This window comes from Tamandua tetradactyla, chromosome 8 (assembly GCF_023851605.1).
Source record: "Tamandua tetradactyla isolate mTamTet1 chromosome 8, mTamTet1.pri, whole genome shotgun sequence".
Lineage (NCBI taxonomy): Eukaryota > Metazoa > Chordata > Mammalia > Pilosa > Myrmecophagidae > Tamandua > Tamandua tetradactyla.
This window is the reverse complement of record NC_135334.1, coordinates 67,713,643-67,733,130: the sequence shown is the minus strand read 5'-3', so window position 1 is coordinate 67,733,130 and position 19,488 is coordinate 67,713,643. Positions and strand designations below refer to the sequence as shown.

The following is a 19,488-nucleotide window of genomic DNA, read 5'->3' as shown; positions in this document are numbered from 1 at the left end:
AAGAGGCATTAAAAAAAAAAAAAGACTTGGAGAATGATTGTGGAAAGATGTCAGAGTAGGAAGCTCCAGGAATCAGTCCTTCCATCAGAGCAGTTATTAATCAGGCAAGAACTGTCTGAATCAACTATTTTGAAACTCTGAAGTCCAATAAAACATTGAACACCATCCAGGGAAGAGCAAAAGGAAGAGGCTGGAAAATTACAGTAAAGTGAGTAAGATGCTCTCTCCGCATGGCAGTTACCATTGCCCAGCCCACACTCTCACAGAACACAGCAGCAGGGTCCCACCCCTGATGCAGTTTGCTGGTGATAAAAATCTCTCCAACATTCAGGGTCACCACAGGCTGATCACTGATTATGGCTTCTGATTAGTTACTTTGGATAGCTGGAGGCCCAGCTCTGAGAAGGGCCATTGTCAAACCTGCCCAGGGCAAACACAGCAGAGAAGACACAAAGATGGTATACTTCCTCAGAGATAAAGAGGACAGCTGAAGGGCTGCATTTATTGGACAGGTCAGGAAAGTGTAGCTTTGTGAAGCCACAGAAGAAGCTCCTGATACTCTTCCTGGCCCCTCTCTCATTTCCTCTCTAGTGCAGATTTTTTGAAAAATGCTTTCTGTTGATTCTATCATCCCTGTCATTTCTGGATCATTTTTTAATGAGTAGTTTTCTCTTGGTTTTAATCTACATTTACCTGCTTCTCTGTATGCTTAGTAATTGGGGTGGGGAAGCTGGACATTGCAACTATTATATTGCTGGAAATCTAGATATTGTTGCTCACCTTTAGAGTGTGTTGATATGTGTTGTGGCACGCATTTGATATTACTAGCAAATCAGCTTGATGTTTTGTTAGAATGAGTCTCTGACAGCCTTCAACCTAGGACTAGTTTACCCCATTACTGTGGTAGGGCATTTTAGGGCCTTTACTGAATACCCCAGGTGTCCAACAAAGTCTCTCTTCAATCCGCCTACTTAGAACCTGAGTATCTTCCCAGCCCACATGTGCTCTTAGAATGGTTCCGTTTACAGCGTCCTTACAATTCTTCATCCAGCCTTGTAGAGCTTCACCCTAAGTGTGGGCACCCTACGTATCAGCAACAACATATCAAGCAGACCTTTATGCAGAGTTCTGGCGTCCTTTCTTTGGAGAGCTCTCTCCCCTCTGATATTTTCTTCTCTAAAAACTGCCGTCACCACAGCTCTAGTCTCATTCTTACCAATTCCACAAGACAGCCATGCTTTCCTTAATTTTCTCCTCCCTATTTTATAGCCTGGAAAGTGACCCAAGGTAAAATAGAAGGCCAGTCATGACTCTCTTGTTTCTCTCATGGATCAATTTTGTTCTGTCTATTGCCCTATATCTGAAACTATTGTTTCATATATTTTTTCTGGTTGTTTATGGCAGGAGGAAAACTTCTGTTCACAAGTCATGGCCAGAGTAAAAATAAAAATGTCCATGTTCCATATATAGCTCAACACTATTGTAACAACTGACTGTTTATTAAGCCCTCAATATGGCAGGAACTATAAAAAAGAAAGTGCTACATTCCTGGTTGATATTGGACAGGCAAAATATTAATGATATAAATACGTTTCAGAGATTAGAAAATTAAAAAAATTTTCAGAATGTCTTAAAAGTCCCTGGAGATCTCTTAATGTCTTCACTGTCCATACATTATATGTTCTTACTTGCAAGGATCACAGACTAAATCTTTTTAAAATAATTATATATTATACTCTAGTAGAGCATTTTAGTTTCCTCCTTTCTGATATTGTTAGCTACTGTAATATACTAACTTGATTAATTCAGATTTATTATCTAGTGGTTTCAACTTTATTTTCATTCTTGTCTTTAGGCCTCTTCTACAATATACAGACCAGAAATTGGACAGACACAAATCTTGGTTCAAAGGACTGTGACAGACACTCTGATTTATTGATACAAAGAATAAATTCGTGGAAACAGGCTTCTTAATATAAGCCAATATTGATATCTTGAGTAGACACATTGGTATACAGATTGTATTAGGGGACTGAGTCAGGATCGATAACCCAAGGTAGAGCAGGATGATAACGATGCCAGATTGAATGAACTGATAAGGACAATCTAATTGTGGTTATCGTTTTGGGATTTTGTTGGCATTGTTTTTTAACGTCTTACATTCTGATGAGCATACAAGAATGCCCTTTCCCTTTTGATCTTTCTCCAATGCTAAGTTAAGCTTGTGCAAAACATTCTTTGGATCTAGGTATCTTGTTCTTTCCAACCCTTCAGAATTCAGGAACAAATATTTTTAGTGAGTCCCTTGCTTTTTCATGACAATGTAGTTATCTGCATAGGTTCAATAAAAATCTGTCCTCCTTTTCAACAGGATATTTGGACAAGTTGCTGTGCAATCAGGGCCATATCTAGAAGGTCATATTTGAGAATAAATTTCATTAAATCAGATATGACTATGACTAGGCCCCTGTCCTTACTAAGGACACAGTTATAATTTATATTTGCAACTTATGCCACTAAGTCTTCCAAAGCAAACTGTCTGGTATCTGTTGTACAGAGTCCCAATTTTACAGAGAGTAAGGAAGGTTACTGCCGATGAGGAAAAGGAGAGAGGAATTCATCCACATATATATATATGTGGGCAACCCCTGGTGAGGATAAATTTCTTTTGTAAATAAAAATGATTTTTAAAAGATCTCTGGAATGATAGGGGTTATTAAAAATGCAACCCCAAATTTTCTACATAATCTCCAGACAGAACCTAATTGAATAGACTTAAAGTTGTTATATTATCTGGCTCTAGATGTGTTGACCATACAACAAAGAACCTTATGCTTGTTAATTAACCTTTCTTGTTGCACCTATGTAAATTAAGAAAGCCAAATAACACAAATCATAATGAGATCAGCCTCTTAAAAAAACTTCAGAAATTTTTTATGATTATGAGAGGAGAGTGTTAAATATTTCAAAACTTAGAAATGAGGCAAAAAGTTGACTGCTTGACTTTGAAATATCATGCTAGAGCCATTATTTAACAACCCACCCAAGGGTCTGGTCATCTGACTCTTGGAGAATATACCTTTGATTGAATTACCATTTACTATTGATTAGGGCCTAGACAATGAAAACTTGGATTTTAGTGTATAGAAAACTGATAAAGATGAATATCATTATTTGTTTATTAGATATGCAAACAATTTATCTGGTAGAGAAGTTAACTCCAAAAGTTATGGTTTTATTATCATATAGCATATTAACCAAGTTTGCATCTAATTTAGCAATGTTATTTCAGCATTTCTTTATGATTATCTCCCTATTAATTGGTAACTGGAAGGCCCATGAATTTAAGGATTTTCACCTCTGATATTAGACTCTGTCCTACTACATTCAGACATAACAAAATATTGCAAAGGACTCACATACTATAACCAGTCCTATCACCAACAAGGTCACTTCCCACAATGTCTTTCTAGACATCTTTTTTATAACCTTTAACCAGAAGATTATGTCTGTTGGCAGAGACATCAGAGAAAAATACTCTTGAGCCTCATTGGAAGGGACTTTATCAGGTACTGTTAGCACCAAAAATAGCCGTGAAACTCCAGGGAGACAATCCTTGGGTTCATGTTTTACAACTAAAGAATTCCACAAAATTGGGAGACTACTCCAATAGACACTTCAAACTGAGGATTCACAGAGGTCCTCTGGAAACAAATGTTCTTCAGAAGCAGACGCTGATCCAGGACCTTCAGTAAAAGCAGATGACCACAAACAATGGACAGCATCTGCCCAAGAAGTTGGTCCAAGACCCCAATTGACCATGATGCTGGTTTGTTGCATTTTATCCATAGTGTTAAATATATCTATACAGACACTCTTTCATCAGATGTACTATAATAATACAAAAACAAAGAGGTAAAGAAGATCTTGCAATACAGTTGATATGAAAACAAATGAACAATCTCTAAGCAGTGAAGATCTGTATCTCTAGCTATCCCTGAAATGATCAACTTCTTGCAAGCAAGAGAATGACCAAAAGGTGGAAATGAAAGACCAAATATATAAAATATTGTCCAATGACCAAGACACTCTGACCCACTATCAGCAGCAAACAGTTAGCCAGGAAAATCTGAGTCACTACCTGAAACAATCAGTCTAGGAAGCTGGCCACTATCCACACCAACCATCCTAGAATTCAACTACAATCCCTATAACAATCAACCCAAAATAGCTAGGACTTGTTAATAACTCACAGTTTCCCTAATTCTGGCCCCCACTTTCCAACTTAGGACCGAACAGAGAATGCCAAATATGCTCCTGTAAACAATTACATAGGATGCTCTTCTAGTTACCCCATCGCTAGCTTCCCCTTGCAAAAACTTCTGATCAGCACATACCTGAGGGATCCCGTTTTTCTACTATAAAGTCTTCCTACTCCTCTGCCTGCCTTTGAATCTCTGCCAAACACAAGTAATGGTGGCTGACTAGCAAGCACTGAAAAAACAGCCTTATTTTGTTTTCATTGGGTGTTCTTCATTTATATACACATATTCAAAATCACCAGCCTAATCCTCACAAATAAAACCAATTTATTCATTATCATTAACTGAATCTTCCAAAAAATCATATGACAACAAATAGTACCTTCTGGCATGCAACAATGTAAGCAAAGAAAGTTCCACAATCAAACTCTAAAGTAAAGTTCTCCAGGTAACCATATGTTTCAACCTCAAATTTCAGGAGACTCCTCAGTAGCCACAGTAATAGTATAACTAGACACTGCAGATATATCCTAAATATACTAAATTAAAACTATTAATTATAAAAAAAACATAAAAATTTATTATAATAATGGAGACTTCCAGGAAGATAGCAGATGAGGTGGACTGAATTCACCCCTGCTCCATGGCACAAGCTAGGGGACAGGGAAGGAATGACTGGAACTGTGGTCCTGGGGGTTGAGTGATTGAAGAGGGTCTATAGCGTTTCTTGGGGAAGAAGGAGAAAGAGCGTTGGGATGGGGAGAGCAAGGTGGGTCAGACCTGCCACGATTCCCACCAGAGACACATGGCAGTGCACAGGGAGGTGCAGATCGGAGGGCATAGACCAACCCTCTGCTCCAGCCTGCCCCAGTGGCTGGTTGGGGAAACCTCCTTGAGTGGCTCCATAGCTGGTAGTGTCTGAGGGGAGCCAGGAGACAGACCCAGCCTTCTACCATGAAAAGCCACACTCCTGGCTGCTGGGAGCGGTTGCCTGGTCAGGTGCCACAAATAGCTGTACTGTTGGGTACAGTGTGTGGCAGATCCATTGGGTGCTGGGCACAGTGGGGCTACTCCCCCAAGTGCTGCAGCCAGCTCTCCCTTCCCAAATGCCAGGACCAGCCATCCTGCTGCCATGGGCTGGGAGCAACCCCTCTGCTGGGCATGCCATCTTTCAGCCTGCCACCAGCTGCTTAGTTGGGGAAGGGCAGCCCTGAGGGTAGAAGGTGCCATAGGAGAGCCACCTGCTGGTGAAAAGTGGTATGTGTAGGCTATCAAACTCACTATCTGCCCAAGTTTTTTTTTTCAGTCTTCCCTCTTCTTCTTTTTTTGCTTTTTCCCATGGGCAGGCACCAGAAATTGAACCTGGGTCTCCAGCATGGCAGGCAAGAATTCTGCCACTGAGCCACTATCACACTGCCCTCTTCTTTCTTTTTTAAATATATTTTTTATATTTATTTTTATTAGTATTACTCTTTTTTATATTTTTAAATTTTTATTTATATATTTATATTTTATTTCTTCTTATTTATTGATTTAAATTTTTCTCTCTCTTCTGTGGGTACCAGTCTGAGTTCATTTCCAATATATTTTGGAGTGTCTCCTTTTGACTTTGGGGCCTATACTGTTGAGGTATGTGGGGTATCTTTTTTTTGTTTTTTTTCATATTTTATTTTATTTATCATCATTATTATTATTACTATTATTATCATTCGAGTGCATGGGCCAGGAATCAAGCCTGGGCCTCCCACATTGTGGGCAGGCGTTTGACCACTGAAGTACTTGTGCACCCTGGCCTAGCTTTTAATAGACCCTCAAGTAGAATTGTACCCACTACCTGAGATCTGGGCCTTGATTTGGCGGGGAATTACTGACAAACCAAGTGCAAAAGAAAACCTTCAACAAAAAAAGAAGTAAATACAAAATTTTGGATGAGTGAGGAAACCAACTTGCAAAATAACCTTATTAAGATAATCAAATGCTCCAAATATAACAGAAAGCTAAAGAGCACTTGAAGATCCAAGCAGAAATGGCCTAGCCAAATGAAAACATCAAAACTCCAGAGGGGACACAGAATATGGAACAACTACTCAAGAATATTTAAAAGAAATAAAGGATATAAGGAAGACACTAGAAGGACATAAAGTAGAATTAGAAAGATTAAATAGAAAAATGGCAGATTTCACAGAGATAAAAGATACAGTAGAAAAAATTAGAAATATACTAGAGACACATGATAGCAGATTCAAAGAAGCCGAGGAAGAATAAGTGACCTAGAAGACAGAACAACTGAACTAGAACACACAACAGAACAAATGGCAAGAAAAGATGGAAAAAATTGAACTGGATTTTATGGAAATGATGGCTAACAAGAAGTACACAAATATAAGAATCACTGGTGTCCCAGAAGGAGAAGAGAAGCATAAAGGGCTTGGAAAGTCAGTTGAAGATATAATTGGGGAAAACTTCTCAACCCTTACAAAAGACTAAATAAATCCAAATAGGCCTGCTCCAAGACATATAACAGTCACGCTGTCAAATGTTGAAGAGAAGCAGAAAGTCTTGAAAGCAACATGAGGAAAGTGATCTACTACATACACATAAGACTCTGTTCAGATCACTCAACAGGAACCATGGACGCAAGAAGGCAGTGGTATGTTATATTTAAGATCCTTAATAAGAAAGGCTTCCAGCCAGGAATTCTTTATCTAGCCAAACTGTCCTTCAAAACTGAGGGAGAGATTAAAATTTTCAAAGAAAAAGACTGATGGAACTAGTCAACAAGAGACCAGTGCTACAAGAAATACTAAAGAGAGTCCTGCCAACTGAAGAAAAAAAGACAGGAGAGGGAAGACTGGAGGGTGGCACAGAGGTGAAGAGTACCAGTAAGGGTAATTTAAAGGAAAAAAGGGAGAGAGGAAAAAATATATAGATCTGACAAATAAAAACTAAGGGTTAAGATGGTAGATTCAAGAACTGCTTTTGCAGCAATAACTTTGAACATTAACGGACTAAACTCACCAGTTAAAAGATACAGATTGGCATAATGGATTGAAAAATATAATCCATCTATATGCTGTTTATAAGACATGCATCTTAGACCCAAGGACACAATTAGCTTGAAAGTGAAAGGATGAAAAAAGATGTTCTGTGCAAGCTGTAAACAAAAGAAAGCAGGGAGACCAATCTCTGTAATGAATATAGGTGCAAAAATTCTCACCAAAATCCTTGCAAATCGAATCCAGCAGCACATTAAAAGAATTATTTGCCATGATCAAGCTGGACTTATTCCAGGTATGCAAGAATGGTTCAACATAAAATCAACTAATGTAATACACCATATCAAGAAATCAAAGCAGAAAAACCACATGATCATCTTGATTGATGCAGAAAAGGCATCTGACAAAATTCAACATCCTTTCTTGATGAAAACACTTCAAAGCATAGGAATAGAAGGGAACTTCCTCAAAATGATAAAGGGAATATATGAAAAACCCACAGCTAACAACATCCTCAATAGGAAAAAACTGAAAGCTTTCCCCTTAAGATCAGGAACAAGACAAGCATGTCCACTACCACTATTGTTATTCAATATTGTGTTGGAAGTTCTAGCCAGAGCAATTAGACAAGAAAAAGAAATACAAGGCATGAAAATTGGAAAGGAGAAGTAAACTCTCACTGTTTGCAGATGATATGATATTAGATGTTGAAAACCCCGAAAAATCCACAGCAAAACTTCTAAAGCTAATAAATGAATACAGCAAAGTGGCAGGTTACAAGATCAATACTCAAAAATCTGTAGTGTTTCTATACACTAGTAGTGAATAACCTGAGGAAGGAATCAAGAAAAAAATTCCATTTACAATTGCAACCAAAAGAACAAAATATTTAAAAAATAAAATACAAGAATACAAAAGACCTATACAAAGAAAACTATAAGAAATTGTTAAAAGAAATCACAGAAGACCTAAATAGATGGAAGGCATACCGTGTTCATGGATTGGAAGACTAAATATAGTTAAGATGTCAATTCTACCTAAATTGACTTATAGATTCAATGCAATACCAATTAAAATCCTGAAAACTTACTTTGCAGAAATAGAAAAATCAATAACCAAATTTATTTGGAAGGGGAGGGTGCCCCAAATAGTTAAAAAATATCTTGAGAAAGAAAAATGAAGTCGGAGGTCTCACACTACCTGACTTTAAAGCATATTACAAAGCTGCAGTGGTCACAACAGCATGGTACTGCCATAAAGATAAGAATACTGACCAATGGAATTGAATAGAGTGTTCAGATATAACCCTCTCATCTATGGACAACTGAACTTTTATAAGGCAGTCAAGCCAACTCACCTGGGACAGAACAGTCTCTTCAATAAATGGTGCTTGGAGATCTGGATATCCACATGCAAAAAAATGAAAGAGGATCCATATCTCACACCTTATACAAAAATTAACTCAAAATGGATGAAAGACCTAAACATTAGAGCCAAGGCCATAAAACTTTCAGAAGAAAATATAGGGAAATGTCTCATAAAACTTGTAATAGGAGGCAGTCTCTTAGATTTTACACCTAAAGCATGAGCATTGAAGAAAGAAATAGATAAATGGGAACTCCTCAGAATTAAACACTTTTGTGCGTCAAAGAACTTTGTCAAGAAAGTAAAAAGGCAGCCCACAAAATGGGAGACAATATTTGGAAACAACATATCAGACAAGGGTCTAGTAAAGAGACTATTCAACTAATGACAAAAAGATAAACAACCCAATTAAAAAATGGGCAAAAGACACGAACAGACACTTCTCAAAAGAGGAAATACAAATGGCTAAAAGGCACATGAATACATTTCTTGGCCCTAATAGAGGAGCTGCAGCAAGAGGAAAGACTAACTACCAGACCACATAAAATCTAGATGTTCTAGTTTGCTAGCTGCTGGAATGCAATATACCAGAAATGGAATGGCTTTTAAAAGGGGGAATTTAATGAGTTGCTACTTTACAGTTCTAAGGCTGAGAAAATGTCCCACTTAAAACAAGTCTATAGAAATGTCCAATCTAAGGCATCCAGGGACAGATACCTTGGTTCAAGAAGTCCGATGAAGTTCATGGTTTCTCTTTCAAGTGGAAGGGCACATGGTGAACACAGAGTTTCTCTCTCATCTGGAAAGGCACATCGTGAACATGGTCAGGGTTCCTCTCTCATCTGGAAGGGCACACGATGAACACAGCGTCATCTGCTAGCTTCTTCTCCTGGCTTTCTGTTTCATGAAGGTCCCTGGGGGGTATTTTCCTTCTCCATCTCCAAAGGTCGCTGGTTTGCGGACTCTCTGCTTCGTGGTGCTGCAGCATTCTCTGCTCTCTCTGAATCTCCTTCATTCTCCAAAATGTTTCCTCTTTTATAGCACTCCAGAAACTTATCAAGACCCAACCAAATGGGTGGAGACATGTTATCACCTAATCCAGCTTAACAACTACTCTTGACTATATCACATCATCCAGGGAGATGATCTGATTACAGTTTCAAACATACAGTATCGAATAGGGATTATTCTGCTTTTATGAAATGGGATTTAGATTAAAACATGGCTTTTCTAGGGGACATACATCCTTTCAAACCAGCACACTAGGGTTGGAGGGAACATGACAACATAAAATCCAAACGATATTGCCTATCAAAAAAAAAAAGAAAGCAAGCAAGCAGAGGTAGCTATATTAATATCAGATAAAACAGACTTTAATGTAAAGATGTCATATGAGATAAAGAAGGACACTATATATTAATGAAAAGGACAATTCACCAAGAGAAAATAACGATCATAATGTTTATGCTCCCAATCAAGGAGCTCCAAAGTACATAAGGCAAATGCTGGCAAAACTGAAGGAACCTATAGATGTTTCAACAATAGTGGAAGACTTCAATACAGCACTTCCATCATAAATAGAACAACCAGACAGAGGATCCACAAGTAAACAGAAAACCTAAACAATGTGATAAACTAATTAGGCCTAAGAGACATAAACAGGACATTACACCCCAAAACACCAGGATATACATCAAATGCACATGGAACGTTCTCCAGGATAGATCATATGCTGGGACACAAGCTGAGTTTTATAAATTTAATAAGATTAAAATTATCCAAAGTACTTTCTCTGACCACAATGGAATGAAACTGGAAATTAACAATCAACAAAGAACCAGAGCCCTCACAAACATATGGAGATTAAACATCACACTCTTAAATAATAAGTGGATCACAGAAGAAATTGTTAGAGAAATCAGTAAATATCTAGAGATGAATGATAATGAGAACACAACATATTAGAACTTATGGGTTGTGACAAAGGCAGTGCTGGGGGGTGGAATTTACTGCCCTAAATGCCTATATTTACAAACAAGAATGAGCAAAACTCAGGGACTTAACTACACACCTGGAGAATTTAGAGAAAGAATAGCAAACTAACCCCAAAGCAAATAAAAAAGAGAAATAACAAAGAGTAAAGCAAAATTAAACAAACTGGGGAAAAATAAAACAACAGAAAGAATCAGCAGAACTAAAAGTTGTTTCCTTGAGAAAATCAATAAAATTGACAGACCTCTAGCTAGACTAAAAAGGAAAGAGAGAGAGGATGCAAATAAACAAAATCAGAAATGAAAGGGTGTTCATTACCATGGATTCTGAAGAAATTTTAAAAGTCATAAGAGAATTATGAATGACTATATGCCAACAAACTAGACAACTTAGCTGAAATGGACTAAATTACTAGAAATACACAAACCATCTATAATGACTCGAGAAGAAATGGAAAATTTCAACACACCATTTACAAGTAAAGAGATTCAGTCAGTCATCACAAATCTTCCTACAAAGAAAAGCCAGGAACAGACAGCTTCAAAGGGGGATTTTATCAAACAATACAAAAAGAACTAACACAAATTCTGCTCAAACTCTTCCAAAAACCTGAGGAAAAAGGAAGTCTGCCTAACTCATTTTATGATGCTAACATCATTCTAATACCAAAACTGAATAATGATACAAGAAAGGAAAACTACAGACCAATATCCCTAATGAACAGAGATACAAAAAAATTCTCAACAAAATACCAGCAAATCGAATCAAACGACACATTAAAAGAACTATACATCACAACCAAGTGGGGTTTAAACCAGAAATGCAAGAGTGGTTCAACACAAGAAAATCAATCAATGTAATCATAGCAATTAACAAATCAAAAGAGAAAAATCATATTGATTGATGCTAAAAGAGCATCAGACAAAATTCAGCAAATTCAGCATCCTTTCTTGATAAAACTATTTCAAAAAGTAGGAAACAAAGGAAACTTCCTCAATATCATAAAGGGCATATATGAAAAACCCACAGCCAGTATCAAACTCAATGGGGAAAGATCGAAAGCATTCCCTGCAAGGTCAGGAATGAGACAAGGATGCCCTCTATCACCACTTTTATTCAACATTGTACTAGAAGTTCCAGCTGGAGCAAGTAGGCAGGAGAAAGAAAGAAAAGGCATTCAAATAGGAAAGAAAGAAGTAAAACTTTCATTGTCTGCAAATGACATGATCCTATCCTTAGAAACCCTGAGAAATCTCTGACAAAGCTACTTGTGCAATAAATTCAGCAAAGTGACGGTATACAAGATTAACATATAGAAATCAGTAATATTTCCATACACAAGCAATGTCCTATCTCAGGAGACAATCAACGAACAAATTCCATTCAAAATAGGGATGAAAAAAAATCAGGTATCTGGGGAAAAGCCTAACTAGGGATGGCAAGGACTTGTATACAGAAAACTACAAAACATTGCTAAAAGAAATTAAAAATGACCTAAATAGATGGAAAGATATTCCATGCTCATGGATTGCAAGGTTGAATGTTGTTAAGATGTCAGTTCTACCCAAATTGATCTATAGATTCAATGCAATACCAATAAAAATCTTAACAACCAACTCTGAAGACCTGGAAAAGCTAGCTATCAAGTTTATTTGGCAGGGAAAGAGACACTGAATAATTAAAGATACGTTTAAAAAAAAAAAAGAGTGAAATGGGAGGATTATCAGTTCCTGACTTTAGTGCTTACTATTAAGCCACAGTAGTCAAAACAGCATAGTACTAGCACAAAAGCAGAAGAATTAACCAATGGAATCAAATTAAGAGTGTGGAGACAGACCATCAAATCTATGGGCAACAGATCTTCTACAAGGCCACTGAACTGGATCAGAACAGTCTTTTCAATAAACACACCAATCAGGCTTCTTGAGAGAAACAGAATCTACAGGAGAGATCTGTAAATATGGGATTTTCCACATACCATGGAAATGGAAGAGTCCAAAATCTATAGAGCAAGTTGTGAACCTAGCAACTCCGATGAAGGGTCTCGATGAACTCCACAGAGGAGACTCACTGGTTGAAGAAGCAGTGAAAATTCTCTCTTCTTCCTTAAAAATTTTCGACTGATTAGATTAAATCCAAACTGACGAGTCAATAGTACAGAGGTATAGGGGTGTACTTGTTTGAAAGGATTATGCGCCCTAGAAAAGCCATGTTTTAATTCTGATCCAATCTCGCGGGGGCAACCATTTCTTTCAATCCATATTCAGCACTATAGGTTGGGAACTTGATTAGGTTATCTCCACAGAGATGTGACTTGCCCAAGTATGGGTATTAACCTTGATGGAGACGGGACTCTACTCACTCCAGGTGAGTCTTGATTAGTTTCTGGAATCCTTTGAGAAGAAGGATTTTGGAGAGAGTCAGAGCCTACAGAAATGAGAAAGCCACAAGATACATGAGAACCACAAGAGCTCACATGGCCAGAGACCTTGGAGAGGAAGAAGAAAGTCTCTGGGGGAGCTTCATGAAACAAGAAGCTTGGAAACAAAGCTAGCAGACATTGCCATCTTCGTCATGTGCCTTTTCAGTCGAAAGAGAAACCCTGAACTTCATTGGCCCTTCTTGAGTGAAGGTAACCTCTTGTTGGTGCCTTAATTTGGACATTTCTATAGCCTTAGAACTGTAAATATGCAACTCAATAAACTCCCCCTTTTTAAAAGCCACCCCATTTCTGGTAAATTGCATTCTGGCAGCTAGCAAACTAAAACAAGGGGGGAAACTAAAAATGCATTCTATGGCCAATAATTAACAGGAAGACATCAACAGTGACACAGCACTACCAAGGACAACTAACTGGGCAGAAGGGACAAGTGATAAGGGGTAATTTTGATTTGATAGTTGGCAATGTTGTGTTTGTTGGTTCTTTGTTGTTATTGACAAATCAAAATTGTCTAAAATGAAAATTGTACAAGAATGTAGGGATACTGTAAGACATGGTTTGTTTATTTTGGACATTATACATGATTCCCAATAGATGCAGGGATCCTAAGGGTACAATGATTGAGAATCAGAATGGCGAACTGTGATACATCTATATGATGGAATATGGTGCAGTTACAAAAAGGAAGGGTATTAAGAGGCAAGCAACAAACTGAATAAACCTTTGGGACAATGCGTTTTGCAAAATAAGCCAGAAATAAAAGAATAAATATGCTAAGGTCTCGTTCAGAAAATACTTACAAGAAAATTGGAGCCTAGATTGTAAACCCTTATAGCAGCCACACTTAGTCTAAAGTTGTAAATGTATTTCTAGATTCTGAAACAGTGAGATATATGTGTATCAACTGGTAATTCCTTGGAACTTTGAATAAATCTGTGGCACCTAAGACCCAGAAATGGAGTGCTTCAGCTCTGAAAGTTGACATAGCTTTATATAATAACAGTTAAAGCAACCAAAACACAGATCAGACCTCAGAGTTAAAAATGAAGCCAATCTCACTGGGTCCAAGGTAAATTAGAATATATGGTAAAAGACGGTAGTGTATGGGGGTGCAAGGGTAATTCAGTGGTAGAATTTTCACCTGCCATGCAGGAGACCTGGGTTCAATTACCAGCCATGTACTTCCCAAACAAATGAAAAAACCAATTAAACAAAAATTCAGGGCCACGGTGGCTCAGCAGGTAAGAATGTTTGCCTGCCATGCCCGAGGACCTGGGTTTAATTCCCGGTGCCTGCCCATGTTAAAAAAAAAAAAAATTCAAATGGTGCTACAATAAAGAGATACTCACATGGAAAAAGAATGAAATGTTACTCCCAGCATACAGGATACAAAAAAAAGAGAGAAAGATGATACTGTATGTACTCTAGACCTTAGCCTGCTATATAAGACCAAAGCAGAGAGATTTATTATGTCTAGAACCTAAATTTTCTATAACACATAATCTAAATCAACCTGTCTGGATAGCTCATTTAAACAACCCAAACTCCTGGAGTCCAGAATGGGAACAAGGTCTTGTATTTTGTATAGCTTAATGTAATACCCTGATACATCTCTGACTATGATGGGTTGATAATTAAAAAGTATTGGTAAAGTCCCTTGAGGATTCAGAGGAAAGAAAAAAAACTATATATATATATATATATATATATATATATATATATATATGGAACTTTTAAACTTTCCCATCTGGGAAACCCTGGATACCTCTCAACCACTGGGGACTCCCAAGAAAATAGGCCCAGACCTTGATTTTGAGGTTTGCCCTTACTAAACTTTTATCTGTAAGGGAGAAGCTAAGACTACCCATAAAGAGGCCTAATAGTTGCTTCCAGGAAACCTCTTCTGTTGCTCAGATGTGGCCTCTCTCTCCTTCTAAGCCTAACTCTGCAAAGAAAATCATTACCCTCCCCACCTACATGAGACATGATGTTCAGTGGGGGTAGTGTCCCTGACACTATGGGACATGCCGACTCCCAGGGATGAGTCCAGCCCTGCACTGCGGATTCGACAACAACTTCTGGACCAAAAGGGATAAGAAATATAATAAAGTAAGGCATTCGGTGGCCAAGAGAGATCAGATGGAGTCAAGAGGCTATTCTTAGGCAAGCTTCAGTTAGATAGTGCTAATTGCAGCGGTTTGCTAATCCTCAACCAACATCACTCCTGTTATTAACTTTTAAGAACACCTAGGGCTCGAACTGAGACTCTACTATGAAAGTTTCATGCACTAAGTTTGCTTTCCTGGAACCTGTAATGTTCCAGAGGGTTCGTAAATCAGATAAATCCTGAAACCTTCAAGGAGAGCCATCCATTCCTGCCTCAAAATTGCACAGCATATAGAACGTGCTTTCTATTTCTATTATTGGCCAATACATCTCCTTCTTCCAGAACCCCCTACTCCTATCCCTCAGACTGAGTTAGAAATTGTTCTTCTGTGTTCCTGAAGCATCCAGAAATTAACTTTATTTTGCACTTATAATGTATTGTAATGGTTTTTCCTTCACTAGTCTGTGAACTCCCTTAAGGCTGGATGCATGCTGTTCTAGTTTGCTAGCTGCCGGAATGCAATATACCAGAAACAGAATGGATTTTAAAAAGGGGAATTTAATAAGTTGCTAGTTTACAGTTCTAAGGCTGAAAATATGTCCCAATTAAAACAAGTCTATAGAAATGTCCAATCAAAGGCATCCATCCAGGAAAGATACCTTGGTTCGAGAAGGCCAATGAAGTTCAGGGTTTCTCTCTCAAGTGAGAAGGCACATGGTAAACACAAGGCTTCTCTCTCAGCTGGAAGGGCACATGGTGAGCATGGCGTCATCTGCTAGCTTTCTCTCCTGACTTCCGGTTTCATGAAGCTCTCCGGGAGATGTTTTCCTTCTTCATCTCCAAAGGTTGCTAGACTCTGCTTTGTGGTGCTGCAGCATTCTCTGCTCTCTCTGAATCTCCCTAATTCTCCAAAATGTCTCCTGTTTTATAGGACTCCAGTAAACCAATCAAGACCCACCCAAATGGGTGGAGACATGTTGTCACCTAATCCAGCTTAACAAACACTCTTGATTACATCACATCTCCAGGGAGATGATCTCATTACATATTCAAACATACAGTATTGAATAGGAATTATTCTGCCTTTATGAATTGGGATTTAGATTAAAATGCGGCTTTTATAGGGGACATACATCCTTTTAAACCAGCACACATGTTTATTCATTATTGTATTCCATGTGCCTAGTACTCCATAATATTCAATAAATATTTGTTGAATAGAAGAATTAATCAAGAATAAATATGTTTCCAGGTCTGCCTCATCTATAAAGACTGTGAACTACTCAAAACGCCCAGGAAAATGCTGTGTACATAGTAGACACATTGTAAAAGTTTATGAAATACTTGAATAAAAGGGATTTATATATAAGAGTAAGTTTACAAGTTTATCTTCAACTTCTGGGTGAATGTAGAAAGCAGCAATTAGACAGAATGAATTACTGGAAAGGCCCTTCTGCCAATGATAGAGTTCTGCTACCAAACTGGGATGAAATCATATGCACACTTGCCTATCTTCTACCTCTGGCTAGTATCTTTAAGAGCAGCACATGACCTGACCCACAAGAGGATTTTCAAATTTGTTAAGATGGAGGATGTGTCTTACCCATGTGTCTAAAAACCATTTTCCTGCATTCAAAGTCGACAGGAAATCCCAAGTGAAGAAGGCAGTGTTGTTCAAGGAGGAACTTGGCAGGATCTCATCAATATTGGTTGTTCTTCTCAGGTCATGGTCATGCATGAGGAAAGGCACATGATCAACACTGCAGGCAGAGGAGGAAAAGAGGGGCAGGGATACATTGCATTTAACCAGGCTTCTCAGAAGGTCCATCAAAATCACAAGTCTTTCTAGGGCTCATCTCAGCAAACGACTTAGTACCAGTCATTTACACTCTGACATCAATATTCTTCTGCCTTAGGGATCAATTTTTCATGATGTACAATAATCTTACTAGTGAGAGTAAAAAGGTATATTCCTTATTCAGTAACTGTCCAGCATCAGAAAAGCAGCAGGTACAAGAGCAACATGAGAGTAAGATGGATGAAAAACAAATAGAGGCAACACCCTGAGGTCCCCAGGATCTTACTAAGCAGATTTTCACACAATCTTTCTGTGTTTTCCTTACCCTTTCCCCAAGTAGGCACCTGACATGAGTATATCTGGCCATGGGTATCTCAGTACATCACGTGGCACTTTTAGACAAGTTTCCACTATCTGCTATTTGCCTTGGAGTAATTTTGGCTTCTACAAAAATCTCTGTTGCCTTCCCAATAAAATTGAACTTTTATTGAGAACTTCTACAATAGCCATATGGGAATAACAGTGCTAGGAGTTATGCTCCTACCATAAACAACTAGAAAACAGGACGAAATGAAGGGAACAACTGTTTTTGGTCACTGGACAACAGGGAACACAGTATTGTGATCCCTGATAAAAGGGAAATAAATTAGATAAGTTCTACGATTGTCTAGGCTTTCTTCCTGTGGTGAAGACTGGACTGCAGCATGGGTTGGGGAATGGGACTAAAGGAACCCTACTACTTGCAGAAATAAGGAGATACAGAGTAGAATTAAGGTAGGCTGAGACAGCTAGAATTTGTGGGCCAGAGTATCATAAGAGATGATCAAGCTATACAAACAGGGGTCTAGAAATTTTGGAAGAGGTCCCCTTAGATTGGCTAAATAAAATCAGGTAAATGTGTAAACTCTATGAAACCTAGCAAGAACAATCTCTAAGAAAAAAAAACTTAATAGAAATTTCTATGACAAGCAATTTCCAGAGCTCACATAGTACTACAAATTATCCATCCAACAAGAGGGGAGAGACCTCAATGAGGTAATTCTTACAGACTCTGGAGGGCTGTGTCTTAGAATGGGGGTAATTTAGATAAAGAATGAGGGCTCCTTTGAGCCACCATATAAAAGCTAAAAAATGGCATCTACAGGATCAAACTAATCTGCAAATAACTTAACTGCCTGCTAGAAAAGCCCAACCTTCTTGAGAAAAATACAAGAAATATAATAGCCAATAAAGTAAAATCACAATGTCCAGCATGTAACCACAACTTACAGGACATGAAAAGAAGCAAGAAAAGGTGATCCATAAATAGAAGAAATTACTCAATGGAGATTATCTCATAAACTAAAGTGATGTAACAAGGGCATTATTGTAAAAACAAAAGAAATAAATGATGTAAATAATATATGCAAAGGAAAATGAACATAATGAGAAGATCTAGACAGAAATAAAGATATAAAAAGAAGAATGGAATTTCAGAAGATGGAAAAAATATAACAGACATGAAAATTTCACTGGATGAAATTAATAGCAGATTAGATAATGCAAAGATCAGTGGTACTGGGGATGTACCAATCCAAAGTGAAAAAACAGAGAAAAGCCACTGAGACAAAAAAGATTAGCACATAAGTGACTTGTGAGACAATTTCAAGCAGTACTATATGTATATATAATTGGGGTCCTACAAGGAAAAGAGGAGCAGAAAAAAGTATCTATTTAAATAAAAATTGAAAAAAATTTCAAAATGTTATAAGTATGCTTCAATAGATGCAAAAATCTCAATGAATGCAAAGAAGGATAAATAGAAGACACCCAATAAGGATAAAATATAAGGATAAACACACACACACACATAAATGCATCATTATAAGGATTATCACAACCAAATTCACAAAAACAGTGAAGAAAAGAAAATCTTAAAAGCAGCCAGAGAGGAGTGCATGGATGGTTCAGTGGTAGAATGCTTGCTTTCTTGCAGGAGACTCAGGTTCGATTCCTGGACCATGCACCTCAGCCCCCAGCCCCCCCCCAAAAGAAAAGCAGTCAGAAAGGGGACTGTGGGAAGACAGCAGACTAGAATGTTCTGGTAATCAGTCACTCTGCCAAAACTACTATAGAACTGGCAGGAATTGTTTGACTCTACCACTTTGAAACTCTGGAGTCTAGTGGAACACTGTAATGCATCCAAGGAAAAGCGCGAGGTAAAGGCCAGTAAATATAGTAAATACCAGTGATTTTCAGCCTCGCTGTAGTGGCTCCAACCCCCACTACTCAGTCTCTTGGCAGGAAGCAGTCAGAACTGCAGACCAGGCACATGGTACATGGTACAGCTTGCTGTTCTCAGAATGACATATGAAGATGTAGCCCTCCAAAATCCAGGTGTGTGTCATTTGATGGCTGATCACTGCTTTTCATCAGCTGCTTCAGATCACTGGGGTCAGCTGTGAGGGCAGCCATTGTTCCAACACCCCTCAGGCAAAAGCAGCCAAGGAGTTTTAAAGAAACTACCCTTCCTCAAAACTATGGAAAAC

At 38.1% G+C, this 19,488-nt stretch overlaps 1 protein-coding gene across 8 annotated transcripts in view; it reads right to left on the bottom strand.

The window, feature by feature from the left end:
- The window catches only part of GDPD4 (glycerophosphodiester phosphodiesterase domain containing 4), a 220,157-nt gene that overhangs the window by 109,847 nt on the left and 90,822 nt on the right, over positions 1 to 19,488 (bottom strand). For all 8 annotated transcript variants that reach the window (XM_077113504.1, XM_077113505.1, XM_077113510.1 and 5 more), the window contains one exon: positions 16,766 to 16,922. In XM_077113504.1, the coding sequence (XP_076969619.1) occupies positions 16,766 to 16,922 (157 nt within the window). The remainder of the gene's footprint in view (positions 1 to 16,765; positions 16,923 to 19,488) is intronic.